The sequence below is a fragment of the Homalodisca vitripennis genome, unplaced genomic scaffold (genome assembly GCF_021130785.1).
Source record: "Homalodisca vitripennis isolate AUS2020 unplaced genomic scaffold, UT_GWSS_2.1 ScUCBcl_8168;HRSCAF=16165, whole genome shotgun sequence".
In the NCBI taxonomy this organism is placed as follows: domain Eukaryota; kingdom Metazoa; phylum Arthropoda; class Insecta; order Hemiptera; family Cicadellidae; genus Homalodisca; species Homalodisca vitripennis.
Window position 1 is genome coordinate 1873 of NW_025784332.1, and position 24386 is coordinate 26258.

The 24386-nt window shown below is 36.5% G+C and overlaps 3 protein-coding genes across 3 annotated transcripts; all 3 read left to right on the forward strand.

The window, feature by feature from the left end:
* Positions 1-499: 499 nt before the first annotated feature.
* On the forward strand, positions 500-15334 carry LOC124374392 (the record flags this gene model as incomplete). The annotated part of the gene is given in 3 exon segments (XM_046832615.1): positions 500-753; positions 6168-6416; positions 15279-15334. Coding segments are annotated over 3 exon segments (544 nt in total), but the record flags the coding sequence as incomplete, so codon positions are not given.
* Positions 15335-15805: 471 nt separating this feature from the next.
* LOC124374391 (piggyBac transposable element-derived protein 3-like) lies at positions 15806-16462 on the forward strand. The gene is made up of 2 exons (XM_046832614.1): positions 15806-15863; positions 16264-16462. Exons 1-2 carry the CDS (start codon positions 15832-15834, stop codon positions 16460-16462), a joined length of 231 nt encoding a protein of 76 aa, XP_046688570.1. The 5' UTR covers positions 15806-15831.
* A 1076-nt stretch (positions 16463-17538) lies between these two features.
* Positions 17539-19420, forward strand: LOC124374393 (piggyBac transposable element-derived protein 3-like). Its single transcript, XM_046832616.1, has 3 exons — positions 17539-17932; positions 18039-18220; positions 19320-19420. Exons 1-3 carry the CDS (start codon positions 17676-17678, stop codon positions 19418-19420), a joined length of 540 nt encoding a protein of 179 aa, XP_046688572.1. The 5' UTR covers positions 17539-17675.
* The last annotated feature ends 4966 nt before the right edge of the window (positions 19421-24386 follow it).

A 24386-nucleotide genomic window follows, 5' to 3' on the forward strand; every position in this document is an offset into this window, starting at 1 on the left:
TTTGTGTGGTGGATAATACTCATGATCTTATAGTAATGGGCACTGACTCAGACTGGCAAATCAAAGTAACATTTCATCACAATAGAACTGGTCATGTCAAAATTGCTGAAAACTTTCTTAGTTATATGTGTAATCAAAATCAAGTAGAAAACCTATTGAATTTAGGCACCAAAGTTACTTCTATTGTAACAATAAAATATTACTTTAATTGTAACAATAAAATATTACTTCAATCACTTATAGTAAGTTAAAATGTTTCGTATGAAACATTGTAAACCTTGTTGTAGATGGAGCTTATATTGGTTACTGTTAACTTAAATACATTAAAACATAAAACCAATATTTAATACTTTTATTTTTTTGTTCTTTTTTAATTTAATTTAAGCCAAAAATAAAAGTATTAAATATTGGTTTTATGTTTTAATGTATTTAAGTTAAATTGTAAACCTTGTTCAAGTTAATAGTAACAGTGTTTTTAGCAAAGTTTTAAATCAATTTCAGATGTTTCAACTAATGGTACCCCATTTGGTCCAGCCAGAAAACGCAGAAAAGGAATAAACATTTTGCGACCTCCTATGTTTAATCCCGATACTGCCTCGGGAAGCTCACCGCCAATATTTGGATCGGATACTTCTACTCCACAGTTCAACGTTATAAAGTCACCACTTCTTGGCACGTCACCTAGCCAAAGTTCAATATTTAATAGGCCTAGTGTTTTTGGCTCATTTGGTGATTCTGAAAAAGGTAGTTTGGGTAAGTTGATCCTCTGATGATTAATTAACACAGCATTCGTAGCACGGATTTGTTGATATCCTTTATAAAGATTAAAAAAAATCAAATTATTAAAAAAAGACTGGTTGACAGATGAACTAGGTAGTAAATATAAGTTTTGTTAAAAGAAAGCTTAAATATAACTCAAAAACTTCAGAGATAACTTTAACTTATTAGGGAGATAAAAATCATGTAAAATACATCTATGCATGCAGCAAAATTACAATATAATGACAAGGAAATTTCTATGTCAGGTAGAATCTACAAAACTTCTTGGCAAACTATTAACAGAGTAGGAAAGTTCAATAACACATCGGTAATAAAAGGGTGATAGTGGTTGTGGTCAAGTAGAAGTGTTGTAAATAGTCTTAATAAGTCCATACCATACATTACACTTAACAGCTACAGCTACATATTGCGACACTGAGAAATATTGTGACTGTACTTAGGTGATACCTTCTTTCTGTCCTCAGAGACTACAAATTAAATGATAAATGTTATTGCATCAGTCAAAATGTAAATATCATCAGGGTGAACATAATTTAAATTTTTCTGATCAAACCTGTCCCAAGTATTAAGTCCTCAACTGGCTTATATTTTTAACTATTGTTTTTCTTTTAGCCATTTCCTATATGTAATAAAATATTCAGACATTAACAAAAAACATATTTTGTAGAATTTTGTTGCAATTGCAACTTTCTTACAATCAGTTTTTTTGTTACTTTAAATCAGATTAATACTTAATAGGCTTCTTACCTTTTCTTAATTAACAAAGTATTTTTAATAAAGAGCAATGTGGCTTTCGAGACGATTTGTCTATAATAGATACTATTTCAAAGCTTCCAACAGTTTGGAAGATAGGATGCCAAATATTTTATGATCCAACAAACGTTTTTGTGTATGTATTAATAAAAATATGAAAAAATCTTAATAGCTATTCTCAGCCGTTTTAAAGACTCGGTCTTCAATCAACACAGAAAACCGCCACATCTATAGATATTATACATTCAAACAGAGATGGAGGAAGAATTTATCATCTGTTATTCACTCAGGACCATAAGGCACAACTTTAGAAAAAAAATATCTCATCAAAGCTACTCAAAACAAGTGTAATACGAGGGCTGTTTTTTAAGTTAGGGCCGTTCTCTCCCGTACACGGTAGTAGTTCGCGTTCCTGCCATAACGAGCGTGCGCCCCGCCTCCCGGCATTCCTAGCGAACAACTTCATGTCAGTTGCAGCTCTGTAGCTAACCTGTATACATTACTGTGGATATTTAAAATGTTTAAGATTATCGAATCACCCGCCGCGTGTGAGATTCGGTCAGTGATACGATTTTTTGACTGCAAGAAACATGTCGGCTGCTGACATTCACCGTCAGCTTTGTGAGGTGTATGGTGCCAAGGCAATGAGTGATGGTAAAGTGCGGAAATGGGTCAGAGAATTTAAAGATGGCCACGAAAATGTCCACGATGAAGATCGCTCAGGCCGGCCATCTGTGATCACAGGAGATTTGTTTGCTGCAGTTGACGCAAAAATTCATGAAGACCGACGGTTCACAATAACCACTCTCTCTCTCTCTCTATGGAATTTCCTCAAGTGTCCAGGTCAGTACTGTACAAAATTGTGTCAGAAAACCTAAACTTAAAAAAATTGTGCTCAAGATGGGTACCCAAACTCCTCACTGAGGATCACAAAAAAAGAGATTAAGCAGTTCTTTGACTTTCTTGACCCGCTACGACGAGGAAGGAGACGACATGTTGAGTCGAATTGTCACAGGAGATGAAACATGGGTATCCCATATCACTCCTGAATCAAAGCAACAGTCCATGGAATGGCGGCACACAACATCTCCAGTCAAAGTCAAAGCCAAGCAAACGCTGTCGCGGCGCAAAGTTATGGCAACTGTGTTCTGGGACAGGCGCGGTGTTTTGCTAGTGGACTTTATGCCGCGAGAAATGACGATTAACTCTGAAGCCTACTGCGCAACCCTGGCCAGTCTCCGACGCGCCATTCAGAACAAAAGACGCGCCATGCTGACAAAGGGAATTCTGCTCCTCCACGACAATGCAAGGCCTCACACCGCTGCTCGGACACAGGAAATGATGGACTCTTTTGGCTGGGAAGTTTTGAATCATCTGCCATACAGCCCCGACCTTGCTACGAGCGATTTCCACCTTTTTCGGTACTTGAAAAATCATCTTGGCGGGAAGCACTACAATGACGACAAAGAAGTCAAGACGGCCGTGAACTCCTGGTTGTCAGAGCAGGTGGTAAATTTCTTTGAAGAGGGATTTCAAAACTTAGTTTTAAGATACGATAAGTGCCTTAACAAACAAGGCAACTATGTAGAAAAATAAAAAAAGTATGTAGATTCTGAAAATAAATGTATTTTGAAAAAAATAATTGTTGTTTATGTAAAAAAAAAAAAAAAAAAAAAAAAAAAAAAAACGGCCCTTACTTAAAAAACAGCCCTCGTAGTCATAGTTATCTTAATAGCACAGTATGTTGTATTTGATACCTCAACAAGGACCATCTAAACTCATTCAAGGCCATTCGTGAACAAAAAAACTGAAGGGTACTAAATTATGCAATCTTAGACTTTAAATGCTAAGCCATCAAGCATCTACACCCGAAATAGCAAATGCTGAAGTAAGTAAAAAAATCTCTGGCTGATAAACAAAGAAAGAAAACATATCAATCACAAAACCCAACTAAATAAAAATAGTCAAAATACCAACTCTCTTAAAATTGCATTTTATTTCTACCAAAATTTCATAACCGTAGCAGAGTACATTTCAAACACCCATCTTAGAACAAACTATACAAATCTCAACAACAAAGAACAATGGATCACTTTTTAACATTCTTTTCATCATCTAATGAATAAAAAAATGCACAACATATAAAAATCTTAAGTCAAACTCCACATCCGGGCTTGATGATTCTCATCTAAAGTTACCTGTCCTCTAGTCTACATAACAAATCTGTCCCTAAGAAAAGAGAACATCCCAACTTCCCTAAAACCAGTGGTAGATTTAGGGGTCTCAAAGGTCATATCTCACTCCAAATATACATTTTTAGTTTTTTTTTATAAAAGTGTAAATTTTAGACTCTAAAATGCGTACGAATGTGATAAGAGTATATTCTTAACATATTCCTGGGTAGGTCACCGAAACCCTTATTCTAGGAAGGGTATTCTATAACCCTCTCCCACATGGATTCCCCAGGTGAGACTTCTCTCCAAACTTCAATCATACTAGAACTACTCCTGACTAAATACACAAACAAACCTTGTACACAACTGTAAACTGTGAACAGTGAAACACCTAGTCTGCTCTACACTAATGAAAGTTTATTTTAGTTTTTCTTTTGAAAAAATTTTGTTAGACTTGTAAGTATTATTTAAGGGAACTCACATAAATAGGTAATGTGGGTTTTTCCTTATTTAATTTTTTTAGATATCTTTATTTTGTGATCTACCAAAATTGATGTGATTGGGTACTATATACCAAAGCTAGCCCAATCCTAACTAACTATAATTCTGTATATATCTGGAGTTGCATAATTAATAATTTCAGATAGATAAATGTATACTATATTATTGCAATTTGTACTTTAAATGTCCACAGTTGGAAATGTTCTTTGTACATAAAGTTACCTGAGATGGCTTACTTGTAAGAATTCAAAACCTATTGACGAACAAATAGTTTAAAATTGTTTTTTCTTAAGTTAATTTTAAATTTAATGGTAACTGTTTTTAGATATTATAATTTAACAGCTCTTGAAAAATCGCTTTAAGTAAATAAAGTAATTTTTCAGAGTATAGACAAACACCATGTGAATAAAGCGTTCTAGCTCATTTTATTTTTAACTGAAAATCTGAGAAAGGATACAAAAAATTGAAAAAGTAGCATAACAAACTTTCGTGGCTCAAGAAAGTATTGGAAGTCTTCATTGAAGAAAATTTATTTATAAAAAGTCAATATAGTCATTCCATATGAAATCAATCACAAAAATGTTTTTGACACCCATCCATCATCTCAGCCTGCATGATCATATACCGTAGTAATTAGAGCTAATCCACTTTACACATTTACTCTGTCACTGCTCATTACCAATTGGTCATGTCAAATTTGAAGAAAGTTATCTGTTATTTTCTCAATTTATATATACGAGGGGGTACCCAAAAATAACCGGAATTATTTTATAAAAATTATATATTATCAAATTTTTTACAATACGACCTTATTTTCTTCAAAATAATCTCCATTACAACTAATACACTTGTCCCAACGGTATTTCCATTGATCAAAACATTTTTTGTAGTCATCTTTAGAAATGGCTGCAAGCTCAAGCTTCGTTTTTTTCTTAACCTCTTCAACGCTGTCAAATCGTTGACCTTTCAAGCCTCTTTTCATGTGTGGAAATAAAAAAAAGTCGCATGGAGCGAGGTCAGGCGAGTAAGGTGCGTGGGGCAGCGGAACCATGCAGTTTTTGGCTAAAAACTGCTTAACTGAGATGGCTGTGTGTGCAAAGTCGAGGAACAAAGTTGGCAGCAACTCTTTTCAGTCCTAAATCTCCTGTTAAAATTCGCTGAACCGAGCTCCAAGTTAACCCACTACTCTCTGATAGTTCCTCAATTGTCTGTCGACGGTCGGTGAGCATAAGTTCACGAATTTTCTCAACATTTTCGTCTGTTCGAGAGGTTGATGGACGTCCAGAATGTGGTTTGTCTTCAATCGACATGTCGCCATTTTTAAATCGACGCGAACGACTCGTAGACCTGAGTTTTTCCCATATCATCATCTTTGTAAGCTGTATTCAACATTAAAATAGTTTCTGCAGCATTTTTACCAAGTAAAAAACAAAATTTCACAGCTGCACGTTGTTCACTTAAACTTGCCATGACAAAAAACGAAACAAGAACAAAACAGGGTTAGCAAAAACAGTCACTACGAACGAAAAGAATGCACTAGGACAACGGAACTGGGGTCACTGAGCTCACAATGGGTTGCGCGACACACGCCTAGCGGCAGGAATGTGTACTACACGCTGCCGGCTGCCAGCAATACAATTCCGGTTTTTTTTTTTACCCCCTCGTATATATATATAAAATATAAAAATTTATATATCTAAATATTTATAATATAAATATTATTTATATTTATATTTTTTTCCTAATTTAACATATATATATATATATATATATATATATATATATATATATATAAAATTAGGAGATATTTTGAATTCAGGCATGAAAATGACTTCTACCATAACTTTAAATATTATTTCAATGGCATAAAGTAAGTTAGAATGTATCGCATGAAACATTTTAAAGTCTGAATGAGTTAGTAGCAACAGTATTTTTAGCAGAATGTTAAAACAATTTCAGATGTTTCAACTAATGGTACCATCTCCTGTTCCTCATTTGCCGCAGCCAGAAAAGGACCAAACATTTTTCTACAATCTACATGTAGTCCCAATGCTGCCTCGGAAACCACAGTGCGAGTGTTCGGATCGGATACTTCCACTTCACAGTTCAACGTTGTAAAATCACCACTTTTTGGCAATGTGCCAAGAAAAAATTCAATTTTTCTTAGGCCTAGTGTGTTTAGCTTGGCTGAACGTGAAAAAGATATGGGTAAGTTGAATTTCTGACGATTTAAAAATGTCTGACATTATTATTAACCAAACACTTCCAGGACAGATTTGTTAGCCTTTATAAACATTTTTGTATCATCCTAACACATGGTTTAAAAATAGTTTAAAAAATCAAATTCTATTAAAAAAGGCTGGTTGAGAAATGAAATAGGTAATGAATTTAAGTGTTCATAAAATTATTTTTTTATACAACTCAAACACAATGGAGAAATTAAGTCAGACAGACGTAAATCATGTTTTTTCACATCTAAGAAAACTTTTGAATGCAGCAAAATTACAGCATAATGATAACAAATTTCTAGGTCAGATAACAACTCCAAAATCTCTTGGCAAATTTTTAACAGAGAGTAGGAAAGTTCAATAACTCATCATTAGTGAAAGTGGGAACCAAAGACGACAGTGGGTCAAAGCAAACATATATGATCATTTTATTAATGTTACAAATAGTCTTGTGAAGCCCAAACCCTGTAAGAACAATAAATAGTACTGAAAAATATTGTGACTGTGTAGGCGGAACCCTCTTTCTAGCCCATGTGACTACAAAGGAAGTAATAAATATTATTTCAGTAATCAAAAATAAAAGATCAGGGGGCTTGGGATAAAATTTCAATGTTTCTGATCAAACCTAACCCACACATATTAGCTCCTCGACTCAATTATGTTTGACTATTGTTTTCTTTTTTTTGTCATTATCCATTTTTTAATGAAATATTGATATATCAAACCTATGAAAAAGAGAAAAGATTTGTGATTTGAAGAATTTTTGTCTTATTTTCTTGGAATCAGGTTTTTCACATGTAGTTGAAAGATTAATTCTTTAGGATGCTCAACACCAATGTTTGAATCACATAATTCCACTTCACAGTGTAACATTGTTGTAAAATCACCACTTTTTGGCAATGTACCAAGGAAAATCAAATTTTCTTAGGCCTAGTGTCTGGTACAGTTGCTAAAAAATGATCATAAAAAATTTATGACATTATTATTAATGCAAAACTCATAGCATGGATTCATTGATAGCCTTTATATTTTTTTAACAATTTTTTGTGGGCACTTCTCCACTGCCATAAAACAGGCTAAAGGTTACCAGAAATTTAGAAGTGGAAGTCAAACAGATGCTAACAATTGTAGACCTATATCATTGCTCTCAACTTGCTTCAAAGTGATAAAACAAATAGTGTTATGAACCTTGGAAGCCACACAATCTCATAACAGAAAATCAACTTGGATTTATGTAAAGAAGGTCCACAACAACACAGTAATAAAACTTGTATAATTCATTATTGTTATCTTCGAAGCAATCAATATAGTAACATACTCAACAATCTACAAAAATCTAGGAATTAAAGATCCGGCATACAAATAAGGTGTCCGGCACAAGAAACAAATCTGACGTATTATACAAACAAATGACATACCAGCATACCTTGGATCCTACTGCACTTCTCTGATGTATGCTGATGACGCTACTCTGTTATTAACACAAAATCCACAATCCACTTTGCAATGAGATCATTTGTAATACTGTAATGAAAATTATTTGGTGTGAACATCTAAGACCAGTTGACAATGGTATCTCCTGGAATGAATGCTCTCACCGTGCTGGACTCGTGTTTTTATACTTACTCAAAAGGATAAATCACGTGAGTAATGAAATTTTCACAAGAACAGCCTACTACGCCTTTTTAGAGAAACATCAAATAATGCTTTACAGTCTGGGAAGGTACGTCAGCAGGAAACCTAAACTAAATCATTATGCTTCAGAAAGAATTCTCATTATTGTCAAAGGGCCCAACTACAATGAGGGCTGTCAAGATGGTTTCTCATACCTGAATATACTGACATTAATCAGAGAGATAATCTTGCACATGCCTAATAGATCATTACCACGAGACTAACATTTGCACTTGCACACTACAAAGCATGCTTCAAGATTTCACTTACCACTGCACCAATCCGCCATGTATGAGAAGAAGCCATCAGACATTGGCAAAAAGCTACACAAGTTTCTTCTAGATGACCTGAAGGAGTTCTATGGAAAAACCAATTAGATTGCATTGACTAAATGACTTTAAACTTGACTGTTTTAAGAGACAGGTGATTTCTTAAGCCGACTAAAAAACATATTAAATACTGTATTATTTTAGCTTCACATCATAAATCTCTTGACACCATTGTGGTTGTGGCTAATAAAGAATATATCTATGTTTGTGTTCTTCTAACAAAATAGAACAATATGATGTTAGAGATATTGCTCATAGCCTTCTTAAATCCTACTGTAAAAGTTCCAAAGAGTAAAAGATAGAGGGCTTTGGTAACACATAGTCTGACTGCAAATTAAGTGAGCATGGTTGTTCTTAAGGCTCAGCTTTTTGTTTATCTTTGTGGCTGATCATCCTTCGATTATAAGTACAATAAACTATGACTTATACCAGTATTTAGATGATACATCAGCTTTGATCATGGGATGGAATCTGCAGTCTGGAATCTCTTGAGTGCTTTCATGAGCTGAAATTTTGTATGCAGGTGTCTTACAAATGATTTGAGGTTAATTAATCTAAAATTGTGGTGGTTAATTTTAATAAGTTTGACCTATGTAATGTGAGAAGTAATGTATTAGTAGTATTCCACCAGATTTCTTGGACTTTCTTAGACTCAAAATTAGGCTTTTCTTTTCACATTGATAGTTAGGAAAAAAAATCAATTTGGACTGCTTTTCACTTAAAACCTTGGTGATCTTTAGAGGTTATAAGACAGTATATTTTTAGAATTCTTAAAAAAAGAATAACAAATTGTTAGCTTTGTTCATTTTAACTAACTACAACATTTTTTATTAAAACTATGGTTTAGCACAAACACACAAAATAATAATATAATATTTATAATACATAAGAGAGCTTCAAAATGTATATATGTTACAGCCAAAGTAATCAATCTCGCTACTTTATATACACACACACCGGATGCTGTAAATTTTATGCACACTGAAGGGATCTTAGAAACTATAAGAGATACACGATACACCAAAGATTAAATGGACAAACTTACGCATAATAACAAGACCAACAAATCAATGTGGTTAATTATTGGTTGTGTTGTTCACTCGTCGCTGTGGTCAAAAAACTGTTTTTAGTCAACATTTTCACACCGTTACTGCTCTCTTATTCGTATCTATAATGGAACGGCTTTTTGCATGCAACCTGTATGAAATTTCTTTTAGATTCATGCAGATTGTATATAAAAAAAGTTTATTATAAGTACTAATAAGAGAGCTGTGACAGAAAATTTTTTTCCAAACAGTTTTTCGAGTTCAGCGATTTTTTAGTTCAACAATGAAACTAATAATTGACTTAACATATTGATTTGTACGTCTTGTAATTAGGAACAACTTTATCCATTCAATCTTTGCTGTGTTTCTTAATAGTTTACAAGACCCCTTCAGCGTGCGTACATCGAGGAACATCTGGTATTTATATATTTGCTTGGAACCTCGGCACTTGTTGGTCCAATACCATAAACCGAGCAGCACTTGCAGATCATCCTGCCACTTGTTGGTCTGTCCTGGTAAATGTTGGTCCGTCCTGGTAAATGTTGGTCCGGATCAGCAAGTTATTGACTTCTGTATAGAGTTCATAACATCCAGTATCAACAAATGTCACTTGTTTGTAAAGTTCATCTGCTTGTACAGTAGATTACCTAGTGTGAGTATAAAGAACTAAATACTCGGATAAAGAGAAATCCCTCACTCTTTTTAGACCTACATTTGCTAATTATTTATACTTAATACAATGGCAGACGATAAACAAGTGCTTGTTCTGAAGTATATATTATTATTATTAGAATTAAATATGGAAATATTGAAATCAATGGCTTAAGATTGTCTATTATATTTATACAATAAACATGCACTAGAGGCCCGTTGCAGTTCAAATTAAGATTGACTGGACCCTTTAAGTTGGTGTTGACCTGTTCACAAACTCTCAACATTTTGTGATAGTTCAGTGATTTTGCCCCCTAACGCTCCCCTCTGCATTAGCTCCGTAATTTCATGAGTTCAAACTATGTGATAGTTATTTACCAATTTTCCCCCTAACACTCCCCTCTGTATTAGCTCCGTAATATCATGAATTTAAACTATCTGATAGTTATTTACCGATTTTGCCCCCTAACACTCCCCTATGCACTAGCTCCGTAATCTCATGCGTTCAAATTGTGTGATAGTTATTTACCGATTTTGCCCCCTAACACTCCCCTCTGCATTAGCTCCGTAATCTCATGAGTTCAAATTATGTGATAGTTATTTACCGATTTTGCCCCCTAACACTCCCCTATGCACTAGCTCCGTAATCTCATGCGTTCAAATTATGTGATAGTTATTTACCGATTTTGCCCCCTAACACTCCCCTCTGAATTAGCTCCGTAATCTCATGAGTTCAAATTATGTGATAATTATTTACCGATTTTGCCCCCTAACACTCCCCTATGCACTAGCTCCGTAATCTCATGCGTTCAAATTATGTGATAGTTATTTACCGATTTTGCCCCCTAACACTCCCCTCTGCATTAGCTCCGTAATCTCATGAGTTCAAATTATGTGATAGTTATTTACTGATTTTGCTCCCTAACTCCTTCCTTTGCACTAGCTCCATAACCTCATGAATTCAGAGGATGTGATAGTTATTAAGACAAGTCCCCGATCTCCTCCCTAACTCTCCTTCCCCTGTGCACTAGCTCCGTAATTTCATGGGTTCAAATTACGTAATAGTTATTAAGACACTGATTTTGACCCCTATCTTTCCCCTCTGCACTAGCTCCGTAATCTCGTGGGTTCAAATTATGATTGTTGTAATGGACCATTACATTTTTTTCTATTTTCAATCGATATCTTTGAATGTTTTGCCCTCAGTGGCCAGCTCTGTACAACCACCCACTCCCACTTTGTCGGGAAACGCAGTCAGAGGCCGCCATCTCTCTGCAGATTAGCCCATTTGAACATTCGTTCAATTAACACGGGGTTCAGTGAGCTCTGCTCTATAGTTGAGGATTTCGACTTTGATTTCCTGGGTATCTCAGAAACCTGGCTTACTCCTGATATGTCTTTGGATTGTTACAGTTTGAAGGGCTATTCATTTTGGCGTTTTGATAGGACGTGCGGCCCTGGCTTGCCTTCAAATGGCGGCAGTGTCGCCGTCTACTTCAGGGAAAGATTCAATATGAAGCGGATCTATCTTGATCATATTGATGGCCGGTTTCTCTGTTCTACACCCTCTTCATGCTCTCCACATGCTCTCTCAAGTTGATGAGGTGATTTTGATAGGTGACTTTAATGTTGATCTTCTTGGGAACAATAAGCCGGAGTTCAAGTATTTCAGGAATCTCTTGGCATCGATGAACCTTGCTCAGATCGTCAATGAGCCAACCCGCGAAACAGACAATACCGCAGCCTTGATTGATCATATCATTGTTAGGAATTCCCTGAGCAACATGACTGTTGGTGTGGTTGACACGTCTAAGATCTTGGATGGTCGAGGCAAGCGTATCACTGACCACAAGTTGCTTTCTGTGACTGCCCTTGCAAGACTAAGGAGAGGATGAAGGAAAAATTCATTTCCTACAGAGAACTGTCAAAGGTGGATCTGCAAATGTTTTCCTCAGAGCTTTCCTCCATTGAATGGCATAGGGTTGAACTTCAGAGTGATGTTGACGATGCTGTGGATGTGTAACCGCGGGAATTACACAGGTATTTGATGCATGTGCTCCATTGGTAAAAAAGCGTGTGACCAAAAAGAAGGCACCCTGGCGAAATTCAGAAATAATGCTTCTGACATGCACAAAAAAACCCAATTAAAAAAAGATTTACTTTGTCGTAATGATGCACGTGCGAAAGCAGCATACTGTAGCGCACGCAATGAACTCAATTACGCCGTTACAAAGGCAAAAAAAGATTATTTTGCGGCAAAGTTAAAGTGCAGTGACTCAAATCTTTCTGGGCAACCTTGCGCGCAGATCTAAAGGTAGGCACTGCTGGCGGTTCTGTATCGGTTAATATTTCCCTGGGTGAAATTAACCGCTACTTTGCTGGCTTGGGATAACATAGACATAGACATTTTCTTTATTTGCAGTTTCGTCAAGAAATACAATGGCGTCAAACATTTTAAAAATGAAAAGAAGAAGAGAATGGACAGTTTTTAGTTCTTCCATTGCAGGAACTCTTCCAGCGTATAAAAAGGTTTGTCGATCAGCCATGCTGTCAGAGCAGTCTTCAGTCTTGTTCCCGTTAGGGTCCTGAGCTCATTTGGCAGGAGGTTGTGGAGTTTTCTTCCCATATACGCTGGTGTCTTCTTGTACAGTGTGAGGTGATGGCGAGGCATTGTGTAGTGTGTGGCATATCTGGTGTTGTAGCTGTGGATATTTGAGCCTTGTGGGAGGGTTCCTGCATCAACATACAACACTACTTCTTTTATATAAAGGGAGATGACAGTCATTATTTTTAATGTCGCAAAAACTTCTTTGCATGAGTAACAGTGATAACAGTGTGAACCCGCACAGGCTCGCTTTTTATAAGCATGCTACTTGCGAAAAGGTGCAAGATAAATTTCAGTTTCGGTAGGTGAGCGAGAGTGAGGTAAAAAAACATTATCAACAGTATCTCCACAGCAACCTTTGGCATTGACGGAATTTCAGTCAACATGGTCAGAGCAGTTAGTCCTTTCTGTATCGGGGCTATCACCCATATCATTAATCTCTCTCTCTCCACTGGCCAATTCCCCCTGGATGGAAAAAAGCCTGGTCATCCCTCTTCCCAAAAAATAGTAATCCTACAAGTGTGTCCGAGCTTAGGCCCATTTCCATTTTACCAGTTCTGTCTAAGGTATTGGAAAGAATTGTGACAAATCAGTTGGTTTCCTTCCTGGAGTACAGCGGTGTTTTGCCCGATAGTCAGTCTGGTATCAGGAAGGGTTTCAGTACGACATCTGCTCTACTAAGTTTGACAAACCAACTATTTTCCACCAGGGATAAGAATTTCTGTAGTAGTTTAGCTGCTCTTGATTTCTCACATGCATTCGATTTAGTGAATTTTGATATGTTTTTGGCTAAGCTGCATTACTACGGTTTTGGTCAGGTTTCAACAATGTGGTTTCGCTCTTATCTGATCGACAGAACCCAGGTAACCAGGGTGAATTATCATCTTTCAGGGATTGCTCTCAGGGAGTCAGGGGTTACTCAGGGTAGCTGCTTAGGTCCTATTATGTTTCTATTGTATACTGCGGATCTTAATCTTGAGTTATCATTCTGTTCCCTTTACTCCTACACTGATGACACTCAGCTTGTGTTGTCATATCCTCCATTACAGTCTTCCTTGGCAATGCAGCAGATTAATGCTGATTTGTTGAGGGTCAGGCTCTGGGCTGACGATCAAGGGCTTCAGTTGAATCCAAGAAAGTGTTCACTTGTTAATTTTTACCCCTCTTCAAATGCAGTCTTTTTTAGTAATGGACCCTTGGGAGTTTCCTTGGGAGGTGTTCCTTTGCAGGTTTCGGACCCAGTAAAAATCCTTGGCGTTACTTTTGACAAGCAGTTAACCTTCTTGAACCATGTTCAAAATATCAATCGTGGTGTAATGAATAGGTTAAGAGTATTGTTTAGGTTTAAGGGGTTACTCCAGGAGGAAGTGAAACTTAAGATTGTCAAAGCTGTGGTTTTCCCAGTTATTGTTTATGCTCTTCCTGTATTTGGGGGAAGATTGACCCTTGAGGGTACGGTCCTGATTGATAGGTTACAGAACTCTGCTGTAAGATTTGTGTACGGCCTGAGAAAATTTGATCGCGTTAGCCAGTATCTCCGTACAGCAAGGATCCTTCCGATAAAGTGCATTTTCAAACTTCAGGTGGCTTGACTTGTTCACAAGGTGTTGCTGACGGGAAAGCCCTCTTACCTCAGGGGGATGCTACAGACCCGGGCTGAGATTAGGGACTGTCACACTCGGCAGGACGCCATGCTGGAGGTGCCCAGAGTCAGGCTGGAGATGGGGAGGAATGGATTTAGATACTTTGGCCCCCAGATATACAACAGCGTCCCTCACAGTCTAAAGGCTTATGGATATTCCTCGTTTAAAAACAATCTCAGACTGGCTTTGGAGGAGGAGTGTTTCACCCCTAAATAGTTGTTTAATGTAATGTATTATCGGTTTGATTAGTTTAATTTTGTATTTCTCGGATGTTGATAGATAGATTTGTATGTGCCTTGATTGAAAATGTATGACTTGAGTTATTTTGAAAAACAACAATGTAATATTGAAAATCACTTCAAATAAAGACGTTATTTATTTATTTTGAGCCTTATTATGTGACATTTATGAAGAGTACTGAGTATATATGTCTCACGCCATGATGGCCAGACACGTGGCAGGTCCATGGTGTGCGCAATAGTCGATCAAACATCTTCCCCGGTACAAAATTTGTCACTGTCGAGTTCTGCATTTGTCACTAGTGGTTTGTTTCTGCATTTGATTGACCGGGCGGGGCTGTTGTGATTTCCAGTGTGGAATTCATTCTCTTTGGATTTCCTTTCCCTCAATCAGTATCTTTGAGGCACTCTTTCTCTCCCTTAAAACCTCAGAACAGTTTTGTATCAGATTTTTTTCACATTTTCTAGAGAGCTCTCTGCAGTTTTTGTCTAGTTACAAATATTATGATCTGAATTACAAATTAATATTAAAGTTCTAGGTGCCATAAAAAAAATCTTTTAATTTTATTTTTTTTAGTTTATATGTAAGTTTAGATTACTAGGTTGAAGTCTGTTATCACTGAACCACTATTTTATGTAATTTTATTATCTACAGATTTGAAACGGTCCTTCAATTCCTTCGGAGTATGTAAGTAATTCAATTGTTTTTATGTTTAAAGGGGCATGTGGTTCTATGTTTATTATACATGTATTTTTCCATTATAAATTGCATCAAAATTGGAAGATAGCATAATTTTGTGATTAATGTATTATGTAACAGTCCATGTTTTATGGTGTCAGTATTTTAAGCCTTTATAGATAGCAGATAAAAAATACTTAACTAAATACAGCATAATTTTGATATTTTAATATAATTTGAAATTTTGGAAAAATTAAACTGATGGTCACCAAATAAGACAAAATACACAATTTTCATTCAGTTCTGTTGTAATAGCTTAACCCAGTTAGAGCTGACGTCCTTCCAGAAGGATTGATGCAATGTTCTTTTTTATGACCTTGTGGATTTTAGTACAAGTTAGCGCCACCGAAAGCAGCAGCACTGTTTATTTGTCAAACATAACCTAAAAATTTGTTTAGCACATGGTTTTTCACTGGAGTCCTTTTAAGTGGCCTTGTTTCTCATGATATAAACATTCAGTTTTGAAAAAATGGATGAAGAGGACGTTGTTCGTGTGGATGGGTAAGTCCTATAAATTTATTAGTTCATATATAAATGTTATTACTTTTATATATTGGTAGCTAAAAAGGTATATTATGAAAACTAAAATGTGTAAATGTTTTTCCTGAACATAACCTAGATACTATTTCTCATGTTGTAAGAGATTCCTTCCAGAAGGACGTTAGCAAAATCTACATCAGAAACATATGGTTTACTTAGTTCGATTATTTACATAGTTCAGGTGAACAAATAATATATTTTTTTGTTGTGTGTGTGTTAAAATGTGTTGTTTGTTGTGTGAATGTGTGCATGGTGTGTGGGGGCGGTGGTGGGGGGTTTGTTTTTGTGCATGTTCATATGCCAGTGTGATTTTTTTTATTTGGCTTACCAATAAAATTATCATTATTTGTTTATTTTTTAGGAGGTTTGTTCCCTTGCACCAACTATTAGACTTTATTGAAGGCAATGATGATGCGATACCAAACACTGGAGTAGATATAACCTTACTACCACCAACAAATGCAACAGCTGATATGACGGATGAAGACTCTGGAGAGGAAGATAATGTTGAGATAGACAATGTCCCTCCCAAGCCAAGTGAATGCTCCTGCTTTGCTTGAAGTAGTAAACATACCTTTTGATGAGCAGAAATCAAATATTTGTGAAAATGAAAATACAGAGGAACTTTCAAAAACTGTTTCTATAGAACAAAAGACTCACAAAAGGAAGAACAGAGACCTTTTGCTTTCCACCCGAAGTACTCAGTTGAGTGAAAAGAAAAAAAAATCTTTTAATTGGAAAATTTAATTCTGATTTAGAGACAATACTTGAGGATTGGCCACTAATGTTAACGGTTCCCAACATTGAAAAGACACCTTTAGAATATTTTGAGCTATTTTTTTGATGAAGATGTCATAAACATGATAGTGACATACACAAATCAATATGCAGCTAAAAGGAACCGTTTGGGTGATTGCTCAGAAAGTGAGATGAAATCATTTCTTTGTGTTTTGCTACTAAGTGGCTATAATACTGTGTCCAGAAGAGAGATGTACTGGGAGCAGTCATCGGATTGTCATAATCCCCTTGTAGTAGAAGCTCTCTCACGTGACAGGTTCAGATTTATAATGCAAAACTTGCATGTATGCAACAACGATGAGTTAGATCATAAAGACCGATTTGCTAAGATAAGACCACTACTGGTAAAAATAAATCAAAGATGCAAAAGTTTTATGCCACATCACCAAAACCACTCGATTGATGAAAGCATGGTTCCATATTTTGGCAGACATGGGACGAAGCAATTTATTAGAGGGAAACCTATTCGTTATGGTTTTAAAATTTTGGTGTGGAGGGCCTAGCAATGGATATTTAGTGTGGTTTGGAACCTTATCAAGGTTCAGGAACTTTACCACCGCAATATGCCAACTATGGTCTTGGTTATGGCGTTGTCATGACGTACGCCGATACACTAGAAAAAATGCCATATACCTTTTATTTTGATAATTTTTTCACATCATTTCAATTGCTGAGTGATCTAAAACAAAGAGAGAATCAATGCAACAGGTACCATAAGAAGCAACAGATTTGGTAAAGGATGTCCCATCTCAGAATCAAAAACTGTGAAGAAGAAACCCAGAGGATCTATGGAGTATGCTAGTGACCACGACAGTGGGCTTTTGTTAGTTTTCTTGGAATGACAATAGTGTCGTTAACATTGCAACCAATAGTGACACTGTACACCCTTTGCGCCACGTGCAAAGATATTCACAAGAGAGGAAAGAAAAGATTTCAGTTCCACAACCAAAACTGATCCATAACTACAATACATCAATGGGCGGTATAGACAGAGCGGATCAGAATATATCACTGTACCGAGTTTCCATTCGAGGTAAGAAGTGGTACTTTCCTCTCATTGCCCATCTCTTGGATGTTTCCGTACAAAATGCATGGCAGCTACACAGGCAAGATGGCGGAAAACTCGACCAACTTGCATTTAGAAGAAGAATAGTGTTGGCAGTGTTGGAGGGAAACAAACGAGTTGTTTCTGGAAGGGGACGTCCATCTACCTCTTCTAAAATTGACTCCAGGTGAGATTACCATACCAAAGATTTTCTGTCTAAATTACTTATTTTTCCTTTGTTACGTTATTTTTTTAAGCCTAAGTACATAAAACTGTTTTGTTTTCTTTTGCAGATATGACAGGATTGACCATATTGTATCTGACATAGAGAATGACCCACGCACAGGAAAAAAGAAACAGTTGCATTGCCGTTTATGCCACAAAAAGGCAACTACAAAGTGCATGAAATGCGAAGTTCCACTCCATGTGACATGCTTTTTGCACTATCATACGAAAATAAATGTTCTTTTTACAAGTGTGTCTTTTTTTTTAAAAGCTTGTAAAACAAAGTGCTAATTTAAAAATCATATTGTATTTTTTAGTTGTGAATGTTACTTGTATTCGGCTGACATCCTTCCAGAAGGAAGGCTAATTTTTAAGAAATATAGAGTTTCGAAAAAGGTAAAAACTTAATATCCTGTTTACTTATACCCTAAATAACTAAAATAACCAGATTTAGTTTCATTTGAAATAAAAAAATAATTCAGTCAGCCATATCTGGGTTAAACAACACACATGTTGCGTTGTGTGTTGTATTGTTTATGTTTGTTAAATTACAAAATTAAAATGTAGAGCGAGTTATATATATCTATGGATGGATGTACTATGTACGAAATAACAGATGGAACAGACATTTTCTTTAGTAGAAAGTTATCACAGCTGTGTTATTATTATGGTTATTTATCTCAGTTATTTTTCTTTTTGCAGGTTTTTGGCTAAATCACAATATTATAAGTTATGTAAATCTATGGTATACATTCAGTTGAATGTTGTTCTAGTGTAGCCGATTACTAATGTGGAATATAAGTTTTATACACTTTACTTTAATAAATAATTTGCTTAGCAGAAAACAACAAATAGATATTATTTTGAGATTCTTCAAGTCAGTGGGCATCAGCAGATGAGAATAGGGCAAATTGAGACCAAATTAGTATGGCAAGAACAAGTGTTTTATGGCAGATTCTTTGTAAAGTGTATGAGTCTTATTTTTTATTTCATTCCATATTTATAATTCAGAAATACTTGTTGAAGATAAAAAATGCTGCTGGTTCAATTATAGTGTAAATTATTGGTTAGAAATTTTGTCAATAAATAATTTAAAATTATTGTCTCTATTTCTGCTACCAGAATAAACAGGAAATTGTCAATTCATCTTCTTTGGGGCGGCCTATTGCTGTGTACTTAAGTATCAAAAGTCTTTCACAAACCCTGAAAGTTTATCATGAAGTCAACCAGTTTACGATTTCAACAGTTCTACAAACTGCCAAAAACAATTAATCAGGTCCTCCTGGGGAATAAACCACCCTTGTCCAGACTAGCAAAGGTGGTTAAGAAGTGCTCCCTTGCTATTGCAGACAGTCAAAGAGCAGGTGTTCCGCAGTGTCCTCCTGCCTGTCCCACATTCTACGGAACGGATCTTCTCAGAGAATGCCGACTCTGTGAAGACGCTCTCTGAGTTGACCATCTCGTAATTAGATCTACAACCTGAGAAGACACTGATCTACTGAAGGAGGGTTTTCTGCTCATCCTCAGTCCAGGATGCAGTCTCCACCTTCCTCATGTTCAGCATGAACCCACTTCGAGACAGCAACAGAGGATTCACACCTAGAAATGCCACAGAACGGCTTATACTGTTATTTTGGACGCTGAGTCCAAGTTGGCCAGGACATCAGCTCTTCCATTCCCAGAGAACCTCTTATGACCAGGAACCCAACAAACAGGAACAGCAAAGTTAATTTAGCCATAAGAAACTTTGCGGTTGTACAGTGCAAGGTATCCCAATACTCCCAGTGTTTACTCTCCTGAATAAGGCCCTGGCTCTTTTTCTCAAAGAGCCCAGTTCAGAGCACCACCAGGTTTGGATCTTCTGTTAATAACAGGACAAATGAGATCAAATGAACCCACAATCGCAGAAGTCAAGACTGTCAACGGATTTGTCCAGCCGGAATATTGTTGATCCATTTCCGGTTGCTACCATCATATTCCAGTTGTGCCAGTAGGTTTTCCTTGTATGATATCCAGCCTATATTTCTCAGATTCCTTTACTTTACTTTAAGAAGTTCTTGGTCTTCGTTTTGAAGTAAATGTGAACATGGTCAGCGAGGGGAAGTTTGTCAGACACATGCCAGCCATGTATCCGTTTAACCATACCCTCCCAGTGGTCACATCTATCACCTCCCTTCTTGTCTGCATGAAAAACATAGGAGCATTACCCACATTTGCAATCACTAAACTACAGGATATTATTTATTTTAGAAGTGATTTACTTCTGCTACACGTTAGCATCGTACCCATTCACCAGTTCCACATCACTCCTCCTAGCACGATCCACCAAAGCAACCATCTAAAATTATTATTATCATATGGAAGATATGATGATGAAAGGGTTCGTCCAGTGCCAGTCTGAATTAGTCTGACGGTTGAAGATTATTACTTCATAAGAAGATATGTAAGAAATTTTGTTACCTTCATAAATGGTTATACAGTATATATTTTGGTTTACTCAAGGTTTAGGAAAAAATGTGGAATTAATGTTTTATTGCTTGGTTTTTTACAAAAGAGAGGTAAATAATTGTCCAACGTATAATTTACAATCAAGAGAGGTAGATGCAGGTCCTTTCACCCTTTTTCTTCCTTTCGGACCAACATATGCTGAGAACCGGAAAAATTTCAAAAACAAGAACTTATAAAATCAAGACGCATTTGACAGCTTCTTGAATCAAGAACTGATTAATCTCGAAACATTGTATTTTACACGACGTGGTTCGTGGAATTGTGAATGAAGATCGACATATGTTCGTGAGCTCCATCTGACACTGTAGTGGAGTTTAACTTAGTTAGTTATACTCCTGTGCCGCTCCCTCCCCCCAAAAAATACGTAACAATGCATTGGATAGTTAAAATCGGCAACCGATCGTTTTTGATACCAAACGAATGGTACGCTTTAAGTGGTAAAGCGGCCCGCCGAGCGGTACTGACCGCGATACAAAGCAGTTTTTTGTCCTTAAATATTATTCAGTCGTCGAAGTGGGGTCTCCAGGCGAAGTTGTCCAACTCTTATTCTTAAGTGAAAATAGTGATTGGAAAGACGTGTGTTAGATAGATAGCAAAGGAATAAAATGTGCAGTGTTACAAATAGGCTTAAGAGTTCGGTTCGTTGAATAATATAATGTTTGAGACGGTTTTGTACAAAGCTTAATAAGATACCTTTTGGAGAAGAAAGTAGTGGGTTAGTTACAAGTAACGTCCAGAAGGGAGCGTTTGCGTCCTGTTTCACAGCAATGACAGACTGAGCTGAGGGTGGAGCGGCAGGAGAAGAATGTAATGTTTGGAATTGGCGGCGGATAAGCACCATCGTGTGGTACTGCCCTGCTTTTCACGTCTGCTATGGCTAGTGTCTTTAACTTTAAATCCCCGCCCAATCTAGCGCTCACTGCCCACCGCTAACCGCTCGTATCGCGGCCAAGGCCTCGGTTGGTCTATGAACGATTGCTCCCTCACACACGCTCCGATTGTCATCAAATTACATAGGTTAAAACAAATGAAATGATGTTATGTTTTGATATCACAGTTACATCCAAATCTCGACTACTAAACTTCGTTTACATCGGCAAAAAATGGCGCAAGTTTTGTATTCAACTAAACATCTCTAGTCTAAACGGGCGCACGAGCTCTCGCGAGCTATTAAAATTTCAATTATAAACCTTGCCGAGACATCACTGTCGTGTGTGAATAGACTTTGTCTTGACTCCCTGAACAACCATCGGTAGCGCTGTGTTGGTATTTATTTGTTATATTTGTATTTCCGAATTGGATACATGTATTAGTTATTAAGTATACACAATGTTATGTCGACACATCGAAAGAGACAGAGATAAAAACTAAGGAGCTTAACATAGGTTATAGCAATGAATTGTCACAGAATTTCTTGCATATCTCTAGCGACGAAATGCTAGCCACATCTGCTAGTGACGATAAAACGTCATCGTTGCGCTTGGCGTAAGCCTTAAATACATTACTAAAGTTGTCTGTTTGGTTTGAAAATACACTAGATAAGCGGAAATGTTCGACCGGAAAACCGGGAATTTGAAAAGAGGTTTTGAGTGGCCACCCTGTAAGAGCATTTCTGGTTCAAATAAATTAAAAGGGCTGTTTTTTTTTCCAACCTCGAATCTCTCACTCCACGGCTGGTCTGCGGTGAGACCAGTAGTCGTTTGTGCATATTCCCCTATACATTTGTCACTTCTGAGTTCAAGTAGCTTGTTTGTACTGAGCTGCAGTGGCATAAACATGGCCGCATGTATTGATTCTCCCACCAAATGTAGGTTTTTTTCGTTTCCTGCAAGCAGAAGGGAATAGTGCAGTAGAAATCCATTGGAGAATGTGCTGTGTTTACGGAGAAAACATAATGAATGAGATGTTGTACATGAGTAGTGTAAAAATCCAAAGATATTGACTGACACCCACAAGAATCGTTTAATGGCTCTTCAATCAGCTTTGACATTTCTCCTTGAAATTTACAAGTTGTATATATAGCTCTCAAAAACCTACTTGGGTTAAAATAAACCTGCATATTTCCAGGTCTTGTACTCTACTTCCGGTCTAATATATTTCCAGTGCCATAGTTGAGTTTACCTTGTTGTCCCGATTAAGGAAATATACAGTGCAAGTTGAAAGTATGGATACACTCTGTTTAGTTTTTAATGGATAAAGATGGAGGGATGGAACTCAGGAAATAAAAGTGAACTTTTTAGTCACTAATAGAACTTTTCTGATTTCCTCAAAATGGGATTTTGGGGAGGGGCGGCTTTGGAAACTAAAGCTTTCTTTCTCAACCCAGTACAAGATGGCAGCTCATTGAAATTAATTGAGTTAAAAGCATGGATGAATCCTGCTCAATCTTCAATGGACAAACATAGAAAAATAAAACCCCTCTATGAAACAAAAACAAATCATTTCCCTAAAATGGGCTCTTTGGGGGGCAGTTTTAAAAAAATTTTAAATGTAAAGTTACAGTAGCACTAGTAATTACAATTATGTTAAGGAGTAAAATGGCTAACGTGTCATATTTTATATCAGATTTTCAAACTGCTGTCCTAGGACAGTTTGACAATGTCCAAACCTGTTGTAGAAACTTGAAACGCTCCGCTGTATGGATTCACATGGGATTTTTTTTTTATTTCTGCTACTATTCCGTCCCTAGGTCATCAATCCGCTGGGGTTTCGTTTTATAGATGTTGTTTTCAATGTAACCCTACACAAAATAGTCAAGTGGGGTTAGATCCTTCCTCTTCTGCCTATCCAGTGATTGGGAAGAATATTGTTTAAATATTCATGGACATGCAGGCCATAGTGTGGAGGTGCACCATCCTGGTTGGAACCAAACTTCATTACAGTTCTTGGTTGCTACTTGGATAACTGGATAAACCTCATTTTTTACATTTCCTAGCGTACCTCTGCATTAAGGTTTCCAACAATAAAAAGGGTCTAACAAACTGATCCCTCATAATGCCAGGCCAAACGTTTTAATTTTTTCGGGTTGCTGGGTTTGTTGCTCTCATCCAATGAGGGTTAAAATCAGCTCAATAACTGTATTGTGTCTGTTAACGTTATCATTTAACATAAAAGTTGCTTTTTATGAGAAAGCAATGTTTTTAATGTAATTGTATTACTATCAATGTTCCACATAATTATTTCACAAAATTCTACTTGACGATCAAAATCATCCTCGTTTAGCTCATAAACTAAAGGAATTTTGTACGCTTTATAAACACTGTCATGTAAAACTTTACAAACTGATTTTTGAGATATACCTAATATTTGAGAAATATTTCTTGTTGAGGCACAAGGATCTCTACAACAGACTGTAAAACGTCAAGTGACAATGATTTGTTTGTAACCAATGTTGGTCCCCCAGGTTTGGGACGGTCTTACATACACTGCCTGTTTTCCTGCAAACGTTGGATTGTTTTTTGAACTCCTGATTTAGATACATGGTTTTGATTGGGATAAGTGTCATTAAATAAATTCCTTACTTCATCACAAGATCTCCTCACCCGGTAGGTCTCCAGCCTTGCATCATCAGGATCCGTTAATACGCTATTGTTTAATTAAACACTCCATTTCAAAGTAAAGTATCACAAAAACATGTCTTTGTTAATTCCAACCAGAAAACTATACATGACACTGGACTTTGAAACTGATAAGATAAGGGAGGCAGGCATCCTACAGCAGATGATAACTGTAAAACAGGTTTGAGTTTGTAAGGAAAGTGGTTGTCTATTGACATTATTTACCTTTTGAATGTGAATGTTCATGTTTTGTCTCAATTAATTTTTAATTAATTTCAGTAAGCTGCCATTTTTTACTAGGTTTAGATAAAAAAAAAGCTCCATTTTCCACTATTCTTCTTTTACAAGATC

Bases quoted from the DNA above. Each gene is read 5' to 3' on its own strand.
- LOC124374393 (XM_046832616.1), top strand. From the start codon at position 17,676: ATGGGCGGTATAGACAGAGCGGATCAGAATATATCACTGTACCGAGTT. The intron at 17,933-18,038 runs GTGAGATTACCA...TTTCTTTTGCAG, and splicing joins TCTTCTAAAATTGACTCCAG to ATATGACAGGATTGACCATA. The intron at 18,221-19,319 runs GTGTGTCTTTTT...TTGCTATTGCAG, and splicing joins AATAAATGTTCTTTTTACAA to ACAGTCAAAGAGCAGGTGTT.
- LOC124374391 (XM_046832614.1), top strand. From the start codon at position 15,832: ATGGATGAAGAGGACGTTGTTCGTGTGGATGG. The intron at 15,864-16,263 runs GTAAGTCCTATA...TTTATTTTTTAG, and splicing joins GACGTTGTTCGTGTGGATGG to GAGGTTTGTTCCCTTGCACC.